Source organism: Gopherus evgoodei, chromosome 17, assembly GCF_007399415.2.
Source record: "Gopherus evgoodei ecotype Sinaloan lineage chromosome 17, rGopEvg1_v1.p, whole genome shotgun sequence".
Classification (NCBI taxonomy): domain Eukaryota; kingdom Metazoa; phylum Chordata; order Testudines; family Testudinidae; genus Gopherus; species Gopherus evgoodei.
The window spans coordinates 18,884,135-18,896,296 of record NC_044338.1 but is presented as its reverse complement, the minus strand read 5'-3'; the positions used below and the strand labels follow the sequence as shown (position 1 = coordinate 18,896,296).

Below are 12,162 nucleotides of genomic sequence, written 5' to 3'. Positions count from 1 at the left end.
GTGGGTGGAAAACCTTTCAGTCCTCGTCCACTAGGGAAATCTGCACAACACCTTCAAAGGACGAGCCTGGGAACTGAAATAACTTTGCTAGACACTACGAATCATGGACAGAATAGGGACACTGGAATTGTGGCTCACCACAACAGCCACTCTGTCCCACTCCCAGCTGCCTCTCTTTTCCTCATCTCCCACTTCCTTCCTTTCTCCCGCATGACTGGTGTTGACAGGCCACTTCACCTTGAAATATACATTAACCACGTATGCTAAACAATCTGTTCCGCCTTGTATTTAGCTGGGACACTCTGAGTACATTTCCCAGAGCTGAAGAACTCCTCTCTGTAAGCTAAAAGCTTGTCTCCCTCTCTCTCACCAACAGAAGTTGGCCCAATAAAAGATATTACCTCACCCACCTTGTCTCACTGATCATGGAATCATTCAGTCTTTTCAGTCCTACTCCCCGCACTGGGAGTGGGCTAGAGACAGCATACAAAGCATATAGCTTGCTTTGAAGCCTCACCTTCTGCAGCGGTGACCTCCAAAGAGAGCACAAAGCAGCTTTCCACCACTGAAGGAGAAATGACCTTGCCACAGGCCATTAAGGAAAGGGATCTAGCCTCCGAGAACTGGAAAAAACCTCAGTGGAAGCAACAAAGTCTGCTTCCCCGTTATGCAGGTAACTTTACAGAGAAGCAGAACATTAACTTGCTCAAACACAACTGGTTTCAGGCAGCAACATCAGATGCAGCAGGCTGATCTAATAGTCTCCCTTTCTTTTAAGGATATTTTAGATAACTTAGCATCAGCAAAGGCTTGAGAGGAAAAAAAATAGCTCCTGGACTAAAAGCATTCAAAAAACGACCAGCACTTCCAAGTTAAAAAGAAACAAGAGTTGTTTTCTTCAATCCAAGCTGCTGGCAATGGATACAATAATGGGTTTTGGTTTTAATTTAACTGGTCAGCGCAGATGGAAGGTGCTACACTGACAGCTCCTGAAACCTAAAGTCCTCTCTCCACAAAACAGGCACAGTTCAAGCAGTGGCAGGGCAAGGTGCCTCGCTAGCGTGCGTCAACCCTGAGGCTGCACTGTGCTGGATCTTTCTGCAGAGACTGCCCCAAGACAGTCTTTAAGAGAAGGATGTGTGTCCCAGGATCGCAAAACATTTAACACAGCAACACAAGGTTCAAAGCATGATAGAAAGAGAGGCTGCTATCCCTTAAGAGATGACTGGCCCTGTGTTGGTAGGTTACAGACCTACTTTCTTTTGGAAAAATTAGAAGAAAAAGTTCTTCCTATCAGAAAATTAAAGGCACAGTATACACAGCAGCTCTCTACAGTCTTAAATCTGTTATCTCCCTGTTAAGCGTCAGTGTCACTACTGATCTCTTCTTCCCTTAATCCAAACACGGTTAGGATGGCACAGCATTGCCATATAGTGTTAAGTATTTCTCTAAATTTCCTGGAATTTCACATGCTTCTCCACCCCACCCCCAGGAAACAAAGCATCATTCATGTTCTTTAAAAACGCCTGAGTCCAGCTTTAAAATCAGCAGGCAAGAGGTTCCTGTGTTAGTTAAATCACATTCAAATAAGAGCAGACAGGAAATCAGACATTCCCGTTTTATTAATAGAAAAATTGAAAAGAAAGGAATAGGGCACATCTGAGCAATAAAAAAGGGTTTCTCAGTTTAAATACCTCTCACCCTCGTCTAGCAACAGAAATTGACTTCTTCGGGTTAGAGCTGGGCCCAATACACAACCCCAAATTGAAAATACTCACAGTGTGGGGGAGTTTGGGCCCAGTCCAATCTTTACTTCAAGCTAAATTCTGCCCTCAAATCATACATCCCATTGCTAGTGAGTTCAATGAATGTTGCATACACAGCCTTCAGGGCAGAATCTGCCCTCAAATGTCAATGGATATGTTTTCGATCTCAGCCAGAAAACACTTTGGGCCATGCTAGAAAGAACTCTAGGGTAACGCAGGCTTGTGGCTGGCTCGTTAGAGCAACCTTATAGCAGACTGCACAGCAGTTATACAAGCAGTTATGAAAATACTCTTATTTGGCAGCCTTCTACCAAAAGCCTTTGGGACTCAGATGTGAAGGTCACACCTCCACTGTCAAGCAGGTACAACAGCCAGGCAGAACCTATTAGCATATGAGATGAAAGCTTCTGTGTTCCTGAACATAAAGTAATGAACGTTGTTTCCAGCTGCCACTGCATCATCATCATCTTCCCATCACAAAGCTGGGATCTTCTGCATCATCCTCCTTCTCTTCCTCCTCCTTGGTATCCTCATCTTCTTCCTCACTGGTCTGTTGCTCTTGAGACTGGTCAGACTCTAATGGGGTAAAGAGAACATGTTGATTACCTGGAACATGCACGCCGATGTATTAAACAGCAGATTAACCTCAGAAATTAGAAGAGAAAAAGTTAATTAGGTTACCCACCTTGTCCAATCCTAAAGCGTCACTGCAAGATTGCTCTCTACCATGTATTTACTAATATTTTGTCCAGTTATCTTTTAAAGGCCCCATGTAACAGGCTTCCAAGTGAAACGATGGGCGCACCAGAAAAATCACACCTTCAGGAATACTCCCTCACTTCAGCTTCTTAATTGTATCCCATTGCTCCTAGTTATTACTAGCACTCCTTGTACCACTAGGTAGTGCCCGTTCAAGATCACAGCTATTTTATAGCTATGCTGGGATCTGCAACAGATTGACAGGTTTGGCCTTGCTTAGGAGTATGCTGAGCTCTGTGGGGTAGGTGTTGCAAACCAGGTTCATGAAAAGCGTCTCAAGTTTCAATCTGCTGGAGAAGGACCAGACCTGGGACCATTTATCAGAACCCCAATGATGATCTTTGATTGGATAAAATGGGACCCTTGATCCAAAATCCTTCCTATCGCCCTCCTCCAGCTCCTACACCTGAATTTGGTTTGGGACGCAATAGTACTCATCCCAAGCACCAACCCTTGCACACAGCATTTTATTTCTTAGTAGTTTGATGCCACCAACTGGTGAAGCTGTGTAATGTCACTTGATATTAGGCACCACACTTTACTGAAAGAAAAAAAAAAAAAAGAGAAGGTGACAGGAGTTGGATTCACAGTCCTGGAAACTGAAGTCCTGTTTATTCAGAGAACACGCTTCCCTACGCAATCCAACCAATAAACTTCCACCTTGCTTTGGAAGGTCTCCCTCTAGAAGACAGAGGGGAGAGTGTGATCTCTGTTGAGACTTCCAAGACCGTTGCCAGTTACAGCCAACTGTGATGCTAGTTGCAACCAACAACCTAGATGTGAAAGACTCCACACCACATCACAAGTCCCTGATGCAGCAATTCCATCCTCACCAGTACATAACCAGTCAAAATATAGACTCTGCAATTTATGTTCGCCTCAAGATCAAGCTCCACAACAAACTAATGAACTGATGATAAGGCATCAAATCCACCTGTAGTGTCACTTCAGTGGAATTACGCCAAGGATTGACCCTCTGATTTAATAGGTCACAGGCTGGCAAATGTCAGATTCAAACAGATGTGTGTTTTACAAACAGATATAGTCACATCTAGCAAAACTATCAGCATTGCTACAGCCCTCAAAGACTTCCTGTGCAATCATAATTCAAAGCCACAACGTGCAGTTATTTCTAAGAAAAGTGAGTGATCGTGCTCTCACTAGAGCCACCTAGTCAACAAGTGTTTGATTCTCCAATCAGTAATCGTGATTGTACTAAAATACCTGATTTTCCAAATTTAAACAGAACAGCTATAGAATTGTGGATGTTTCTTTCTATATGTGGAACACGGATGGTACCGGAATAGATCACTCTTTTACACGCAGTACCATAAGTCAGTTTCTGGCTGGCCACACAGTATGCAGTTTTTTCCTCAGTGCAGTTCTAATTTTTCTGCCCTGTCCTCAGTGCGTAAGACTATTTTTATGTCATCTGATTCCCTTTCTAAAAATGCCTTTTGTAAAATGCTCTAATTCTGCAAGTTCTCAGTTTGACTGAGCCAAAATATTTGCAACAGCATCATCTTAGGAAAACATCAACGTTTGCTGCAGTTAAGGAGCAAACCGAACCAGTTTGTAGGTCAGCGATATTCTGAATGAAGGGTAGCATTTTCAGAAGCACCTAAGGATATGTCTACATTGCAGCAGGGAGGTTGCTTCCCAGCCTGGACAGACAGATGTGCTGGCAAGCTAGCAAGCTAAAAATATTAGTGTGGCCATTGCAGCATGTGGCAGTGGCACGGGCTAGCCAACTGAGTACACATCCACTCAACCCTCTTGGTCGGTAAGCAGCACAGACCTTCACATTGCTACCGTGAGTGCACTAGCTCGAGCAGAGCTAGCGCATCTGTCTGCCCCAGCTGCTGCAGACATACCCCACGTGATTTACCAGCCTAGCTCCCATCCTACGTGAATTTCAATGGGGCTTTTGAAAGTTATACTGAAATGTAACAGACTAGCTTGTCCTCTGTCACACAGGCACAAACTGCAAGCTCAGCAGGGGGGAGGGGGAGGAGAGCGAGCAGAACTGAGCCCTGAAGAACGGGAAAATTTTATTCTGCTGACCTTCTTGCTGCTTCTTTTGCTCAAGTTTACTTTTCTTAGCCAGCAGTTTCTTCTCTTTTAACTTCTGTCTGTAAAACAAGAAAAAACACTCATGACAGTGAAAATTCCAGCATTTCAATCTTTTTGTACATTTTAATGTTCCTGTCAGGTTTGGAACATGGACCTTAAAAGCCAAGTTCAGGTCAAATCTGGCCTCACATTTCCCTTTAGTGAGAGTGAAGTTTGACAAAAACAAGACGAACAGAAATGTCCCCAAGTTGTTTTTATTCCAACTGAAAACTTTCATTTTTTTTTAGCCATTTCCCTGGGGGACTGGCAACCCATGTGCTAGTACAGAAGAAACTGAAAATGGAACAGACATGAAACAAAAATGAGCGTGACTCATCTATTTTCATTATCCAAGAAAAAAAGCCCAAAAAGCAAACAGAATGGCGAAGTCAGTTTGTTAAAGCTGAAAATTAAAAAAATGGAAGGTATTATCACTAACAGTTTTTATATACAAGTTTTTAACTTGATATCATCTCTTTAACTACACTGACCTATTACAAACATCTCCCCAGCAGCATGTTTCAGTTCTAACCTAAAGGTGTAGGAGAGAATTTCAGTCTCCAGGGCTCATTCTCTCCTTGGCCCTTATGTCAAGAATGCTAACAAGGGACCAGTAAGAGTCAAGGGTGACAAGGCTGTTTGTGATGTGGATACTTGTGCACAGATACATTAACTGAGACCAGTAACTAATTTCATAGACCTTTCAACAGCTGGTAGCACCTTTCAGTCACTAGAACCCTGAACAATAGTCTCCAGTGGTGGTGAATGAAAGCTGCAGGGGCTCAACACCTCTGAAAATTTAGTCCTCTAGGTTGCCCTAGTGTTTTAAAAAGACACTGCACTAAACAAAGATTGCAGACTTCACATGCCTCCATCAATCGGATACAATTCCTAGAGTATGCTTGTTAACAGGAATTTATCTGTGTCAATCCCATATATGCTGATGGATAGCAGTCAGTTATAATGTGATTTTAAACATTTCACATTAATCAGTAGTTCCATATATCTGGTATATTTTCAGAGCTAAATTCACTACTGGTATAAGAGAGCACACACAGTACTGTTGACTTAAATAGTCAACTTAAGTAGTAATTCTGATCTGCAGTCTTTTTGAGCATCCACATGAAACAATGAGCTGAATAAATCACGTTGATTTAAACAGAACCCCGATCTACAAAGTCGTCACCTTTTGTTCTGCAGGCTCATACCCCTGCAAATACCCAAGATGCACAGTCATTTTCTGAACTTAAAGTTCTTGGCTCCAAGTGCTACAGACACTCACTTAAGAAACTTTTAAAACACTTTTGAAACTGATCTCTGTAGTCAGACATCTGAGCTGAAAGATCTGGACCGTGGAAGACAGCATTCAGCCAAACTATGTAGCTACAGGCAGGACATAAAGCATTTAGAGTTTCTATGTTCAGTCTTCCAGGAACAATTTGCTCTCACCGCTTCCTTCTGCGTTTCGCCGTCTGCTCTTCTGCAATCATCTTATTCTTCTCCAGTTTCTTCTGGTATTCCTCATCCAGTTTTTGCTGTAATTGATCATGTGACATTTTGGTTACAATCTAAACAAAATATGATTATATAAATTATCTCTCGATGTTGGGAGAAGTCTCTTAGCAGACACACTGGGAAGATTTGCCAGCAGGTTTGGTGTGGGTGCCTTTTTATATTAAAAAATGTGTATTGATAAGAAAAATGTTCTATGTAAAATTTAACAGCCAAATTCCAAGATCCTTAACTGAGAGGGGAGGGGGGAAAGAGTGAGGACCTAATCAACATCAAGTGCAACAAGAACCTGAGGATTTGGCCCTAGAAAATTATATAGCAAAAGAGGAAACAACATGGAAGACATCAGCAGCAACACACAAATCAAGTGACTTTGAAAGATGTGTTGAGAGGGGGACTCGGCCGAGGGACAAAGATCCATGGGAGAGCAGTGCTAATGTATCCCTCGTCCAGGACTTGAGAGCAAGTCCAGGAGTGGGCAATTTTTGATTCCTGACTTTAGAGAAGTACTTGTTTTGATGCTGTCTTTGTAAGCCAAGGGCTGTTAACCAAGGAAGCATAACCAATGCTGCTCACTTTGTTGGCTGGGAAGAATCTACTCATATTTCTATTGATTTTTAAAGCATTTTTAAGTCATATTTGGGAATGAGGGCATAACCCTCCAGCAGGGTCAGCCATTACAGAGAGGGAATGGCATGGTCTGATGCAAAGAGCCAGGTGTGTTAATGCTGGTTTTCCAGAGCACATATCCCATATTAGGAAAAACAGCCAGCTTGAAGTTCATCTGATTTCACACACACTTAGAAAAACAGTACAATGAACACTGAGTAATCGGACAATTGACTGCAATAAGGGGCCCGCTTACCTTCTCAGCCATGGCATCCATGAAATCCTGCCTCTGGTACTCTCGCCGACGAAGATGTCGGTACACATGGAATTCCCCACTGCCAGCTCCAGCACTAGAACCTGCCAATGGCACAAGGATCATTAGATAGTCTGCTACTCTTTGTATGTGATGCTTCACTCCATATTCATTATGAAAATATGCTTATACGAATATGACATGACTGAGGTACTTTATGCAAGATGGGTCTTGTAAAATATCATTGGAAAGGTTATAATTTACAGAATGTGATTATCCAATGTGTATGCCTGTATCATTTCTGTACTTGAAGTTAGGAACAGTGACTATGTATTTGTATTTCAACTATGCTACTTTGGGTGATGCCCACTGCTACCACTTCAGGCACAACAACGGAAAAGCCAGACAGGGCTGATGACCCATCAGCAAGGAAAATGGACTGTGAAAAGGCTTGGCCTTCCTGCAGACTGCTCTATACTGCCACTGTCTCGTGGATGCTGAGATACTACAGAGTCAAGTGGTCTTGTCACCTGATACTAAACATGACTTGGGACTTCTTGTAACTTTCCACTGGAAGGGAAGGGGGAGGGGTGTCACATTTTGGTAACAAAGGATTCTCACCTTATGTAAATCCTATTCAAGGGTGGGGAGGAAGGCAAACGTGGCTCCTCCTCTCCCTGGCCTTCTACCCAAGAAGAAAGATTGCTAAAGCCAGCTGAAGGGAAGGCAGGGGAGGAGTCCAGATTGAGACAGGGGTCCAGTCTGAAAGGAACTCTGAATCACAGAAACTTTGCAACCTGCCTAAAATCATATTCAGGGTGAGAATTTACATTTTGTAACCTATTTCTTCAGTTTATTGAGCTTAGCTTGTGTACTTTGGTTTATTTGTTCAGTAATCTGCTTTTTTGGTCTGTTATCTCTCATACTTACTTAAAATTCACTTTTTGTAGTTGTTAAACTTATTTCTTGTTTATAATATAATCCAATTTATTTAATTTCCAGCCATGGGGGAGAGTTGTGCATATCTCCCTCCAGATTGAGGGCGGGGGTGAATTTCATAAAACCTTTGGGTTTGTGCCCCTTAAAGGGAGTGGGCACCAGAGTGTTGGGGAGAGCCCCTAAGGCTGAATCTTCCCAGAGCAGATCTCTGTCTCTCTGTGCAGCTGGGTGTGCCCCTGCCTGTGCACTTGGCTGGAATTGGTTCATGAGCCTAGCCCAGTAAGACCAGGTAAAGGGGACCTAGGCTGGCAGAACAGGCTAACTCAGGGGCACCCCAGAACATCAGGTGACACCCCAAAGGGCCCAAACCTGTCACACTGTATACAAAGCACCTCCTAAGTGAAGGTCAGAGTAAGATTTATCTAAACTCTGCCCCTTTAAGCACTGACATCTGTTGAGGAGATTAAAGGAAATGGCCCGGGGTGCAGAAGCAGAGTCCAGTGTGCTCTGAAAGGACTCAGCAACCCTTTAACAAAAAACTCCAGTTTTAAAAATGTCCCTGGTCTAAGACGCTCCCAAATGGACGCCTATGGGATTCAGGTGACCAGACAGCAAGCATGAAAAATTGGGACAGGAGCAGGGAGAGGGGTAATAGGCACCTATATAAGACAAAGCCCCAAATATCAGGACTGTCCCTGTAAAATCGGGACATCTGGTCACTCTGTATGGAATATAACTGACTGAGGGATTGTAAGAAGTAAAGACATCACAAGTTAGTAACAGCATATTTTTATCATCGATTTTTATCCAGCCCAGGTGAAAGGGGTTTGAAAGCCAGAGTGAGCCATGAGACACCAGTGGCTCAGTTCAGTTTCTGCTGGTCAGCAGCCCGCACCACAAAACCATCACCACCATCAATTCATTGACTAGACCCCTTGCCATCAGTCTCAGCTGAGTCTCTAAGAACTGAATGGGCCATGGAGACTCAATTCACCCCCCACCCTGGTTCAAGCAACGGTAGGTTGACTGGGCAATATGGTACGTCTTGTCCTGCTATGCATACGCACACCAGTCCTTCCCACCCGCCCCCCTTTCCACAGGAATCGCTAGGTCTTACACAAAGTCAGGGAGGGAAAGCAAATACAGTGGTAATGAAACCATTGTAGTCTATTCACCACACATCCTTTTAAGGCAATAATGAATTATAGATATAATTGGCTTCCCCCGTCCTTTCGTACAGTGATCCCTGGAGTTCCCCCTTTCTGGTATCAATCTGCACCCGGACTCTCACTGGGGCTTCACCTGCAGGATCTGTCCCTTCCCTTTGATTGCTAAACCACCTCTTTAAGGCCTCAATTCAGCAAAGTACTTAACAGAGACATGGTCCCAAACCAGAGGACGGCCTTTAAGGCTCAAGTCTAAGTGTCAAGAGATCTAGGTTGATCCTGGCTCAAATGCTCATTATGTGCCTCGATTTCCCACCTTCTGAGAGATGGGGATAATACACTCACAGAAGGGGCTGTGAGGTCTGAATTAGTATCTCTGAAGCACTTTGAGATCCTAGAGGAGGCCAGAGTTACTACTTACTATCAATACAGCAGCACCTTGCCTCTACCCACAGTCAGAAGTGCAGACGAGCGTTCTGGGGAGGCCTAGGTGCTGTTCACATCACACTCTGAAAATAAACAGCCACAACGTAGACTTGGAAGAGACAACTTGGAAAAATGCCACCAAAAGCCTATTCCTGGCTGCTTTTCTTAACAAAAGTGGACAGGAGAAGAGCTCTCTCTCCTGTCTTCATTACACATTCATCTAGGCCATTTGATCTATAGTTATCTGAAGAATAGCGAGTGCCCTTACCCATAACATCTCTCACAAATTCCGGGGGAGGGCGTGGTGCCCATTCATTTAGTTTTTCAGGAATTGGAACAGTCTTATCCTAAAAAAAAAAAAAACAAGCCAACCATCAACATCTCCTCTGGGCAAAGGTTTAATTTATTATCGAAAGCTGATATATGCATAATGGTGGAATCTCTCCATGTCAGCACAGATCTTAGCAGAAGTAGAACTGTGCTAGCTCCTTTCCTCCAGCAGAAAAATTGGGGATCAGTGGCCCCAAAGGACAGGAGTCAGGGCACACCCCCAGAATGGGAACTGGAGATCAGTGACAGCCACCCCTCCCCACACATATTGAATTTGAGATTTCCTCCCAGCATACAGAATGGAGAGTTACCCATTGTGTCTACCTAACACCGGGGATGGAAGAACCAATCCCCCAAGGGGGAGGAATCAGGATGCCCCGAGCACAGAGGTATGGGGGATCAGTCTGCCAGGGAGGAGGGATCAAGGTGCCCCCAGGGAAGGGGTATAGGGGATCAATCGGGAGGGGAGGGGAGGAGGCAGGGGGTTGGTTATGGCCCCCAGCATAAGGAGGGAGGTCAGTTTGGGCCCCCAAAACAGGGAGCAAGTTCAATTTGGGGCAAAGGGTTGGGGTGCCCCTGGGCAGCAAAGAAGGGTTAGTTCCCAGAGGAGGGATCAGGGTACCCCAGGACAAAGATGGTGGAGACGGTACAAGTGGAATCAGTCCTGGGAGAGAGGGGTGTGGTCCAAGCCCCCAGCAGAGGGAGGGGGATCAGTGAGGGAAGGGAAGTTTGGTTCAACTGGTGAGGGTTGTGAAGGGGGATCAGTCCCGTGAGGGTTGACCTGCCACTGGGTAGAGCTGAGGGGAACAGTACTAGGAGCAGATCCCAGTCACAGGTCAGTCCGGGGAGAGGGGGGAGAAGGTGGGGTATCAGTCCGGGTGGGAGTGGTCCCGGGAGCTCAGCTCGGCAGTCCGGGGGATCAGTTCGGGGGGGCCGGTCCCGAGGGCTCGGCGTGGCGGGTCAGTCCAGGGGATCAGTCCGGGGGGGCTGGTCTCAGGGGCTCGGTCAGTCTGGGGCCTCGGTCGGGGGCCGGTCAGTTCGGGGGGGGCGGTCCCGGGGGCTCGGCGGATCAGTCCGGGGGGGCAGGGGGCTGGTCCCGGGGGCTCGGAGGATCAGTCCAGGGGGATCGTTCGGGGGCCGGTCAGTTCGGGGGGGGGGGGCGGTCCCGGGGGCTCAGAGGATCAGTCCGGGGGCGACAGGGGGCTCGGTCGGGGGCCGGTCAGTCCGGGGGGGCGGTCCCGGGGGCTTGGTGGATCAGTCCGGGGGAATCGGTCGGGGGCTGGTCCCGGGGGCTCGGCGGATCAGTCCAGGGGGATCGTTCGGGGGCCGGTCAGTCCGGGGGGGGGCGGTCCCGGGGGCCCGGCGGATCAGTCCGGGGAGGGGGCAGGGGGATCGTTCGGGGGCCGGTCAGTCCGGGGGGGGGCGGTCCCGGGGGCCCGGCGGATCAGTCCGGGGAGGGGGCAGGGGGATCGTTCGGGGGCCGGTCAGTCCGGGGGGGGGGCGGTCCCGGGGGCTCGGAGGATCAGTCCGGGGGGGACAGGGGGCTCGGTCGGGGGCCGGTCAGTCCGGGGGGGGCGGTCCCGGGGGCTCGGAGGATCAGTCCGGGGGGACAGGGGGATCGTTCGGGGGCCGGTCAGTCCGGGGGGGGCGGTCCCGGGGGCTCGGAGGATCAGTCCGGGGGGGACAGGGGGCTCGGTCGGGGGCCGGTCAGTCCGGGGGGGGCGGTCCCGGGGACCCGGCGGATCAGTCCGGGGGGGACAGGGGGCTCGGTCGGGGGCCGGTCAGTCCGGGGGGGGCGGTCCCGGGGGCTCGGAGGATCAGTCCGGGGGAATCGGTCGGGGGCCGGTCAGTCCGGGAGGGGGACAGGGGGCTCGGTCGGGGGCCGGTCAGTCCGGGGGGGGCAGTCCCGGGGCCTCGGCGCTGCTCACCGGGTTCTTCATGAGCCGCTCCAGCCGCAGCCGCTGCTCCTCGGCCGCGCTCCGGGGGATGACCAGCGGCTGCGGCTCCTTGCGGGGCCGGGGCGGCCGCGGGGCCGAGGGCGCCGCCATCTCCGGCCTCTGCCGGCAGCGCCTGGGCCCGCCCGGCCCCTGCTGATGACGTCTTGGCGGCGACGGGCCGCTGCTATTAGCATACATGAATATTCACCAGGCCAGGCGGATTACTAATAAGATATCTCCATATTAATAAGCACGTCAATATTCATAGCCAGGCGCTGATCAAGGAGCGTGTCTGCGTCAGACCTTGTTATTGTAGGGTCGCCTGGGACTCTGGCTCCTTATCCAACCAGCAT

The 12,162-nt window shown here is 48.0% G+C and overlaps 1 protein-coding gene across 1 annotated transcript; it reads right to left on the bottom strand.

Moving 5' to 3' along the window:
- Positions 1 to 1,604: 1,604 nt before the first annotated feature.
- On the bottom strand, positions 1,605 to 11,928 carry PRKRIP1 (PRKR interacting protein 1). Its single transcript, XM_030536857.1, has 6 exons — positions 11,801 to 11,928; positions 9,811 to 9,889; positions 7,015 to 7,115; positions 6,087 to 6,172; positions 4,590 to 4,657; positions 1,605 to 2,342 (listed from the first exon to the last, which is right to left on the bottom strand). The coding sequence occupies exons 1-6, from the start codon at positions 11,918 to 11,920 to the stop codon at positions 2,230 to 2,232; spliced, it is 567 nt and encodes a 188-aa protein (XP_030392717.1). The 5' UTR covers positions 11,921 to 11,928; the 3' UTR covers positions 1,605 to 2,229.
- Positions 11,929 to 12,162: the final 234 nt, after the last annotated feature.

What these genes read in the sequence shown, in the direction of transcription:
- PRKRIP1 (XM_030536857.1), bottom strand. Translation starts at nt 11,920, where the DNA reads ATGGCGGCGCCCTCGGCCCCGCGGCCGCCCCGGCCCCGCAAGGAGCCG. An exon ending in ATTTGTGAGAGATGTTATGG is followed by an intron (nt 7,116 to 9,810) that starts GTAAGGGCACTC and finishes TGCCATTGGCAG; the next exon opens with GTTCTAGTGCTGGAGCTGGC. An exon ending in GCAAAAGAAGCAGCAAGAAG is followed by an intron (nt 2,343 to 4,589) that starts GTCAGCAGAATA and finishes TTACCCCATTAG; the next exon opens with AGTCTGACCAGTCTCAAGAG.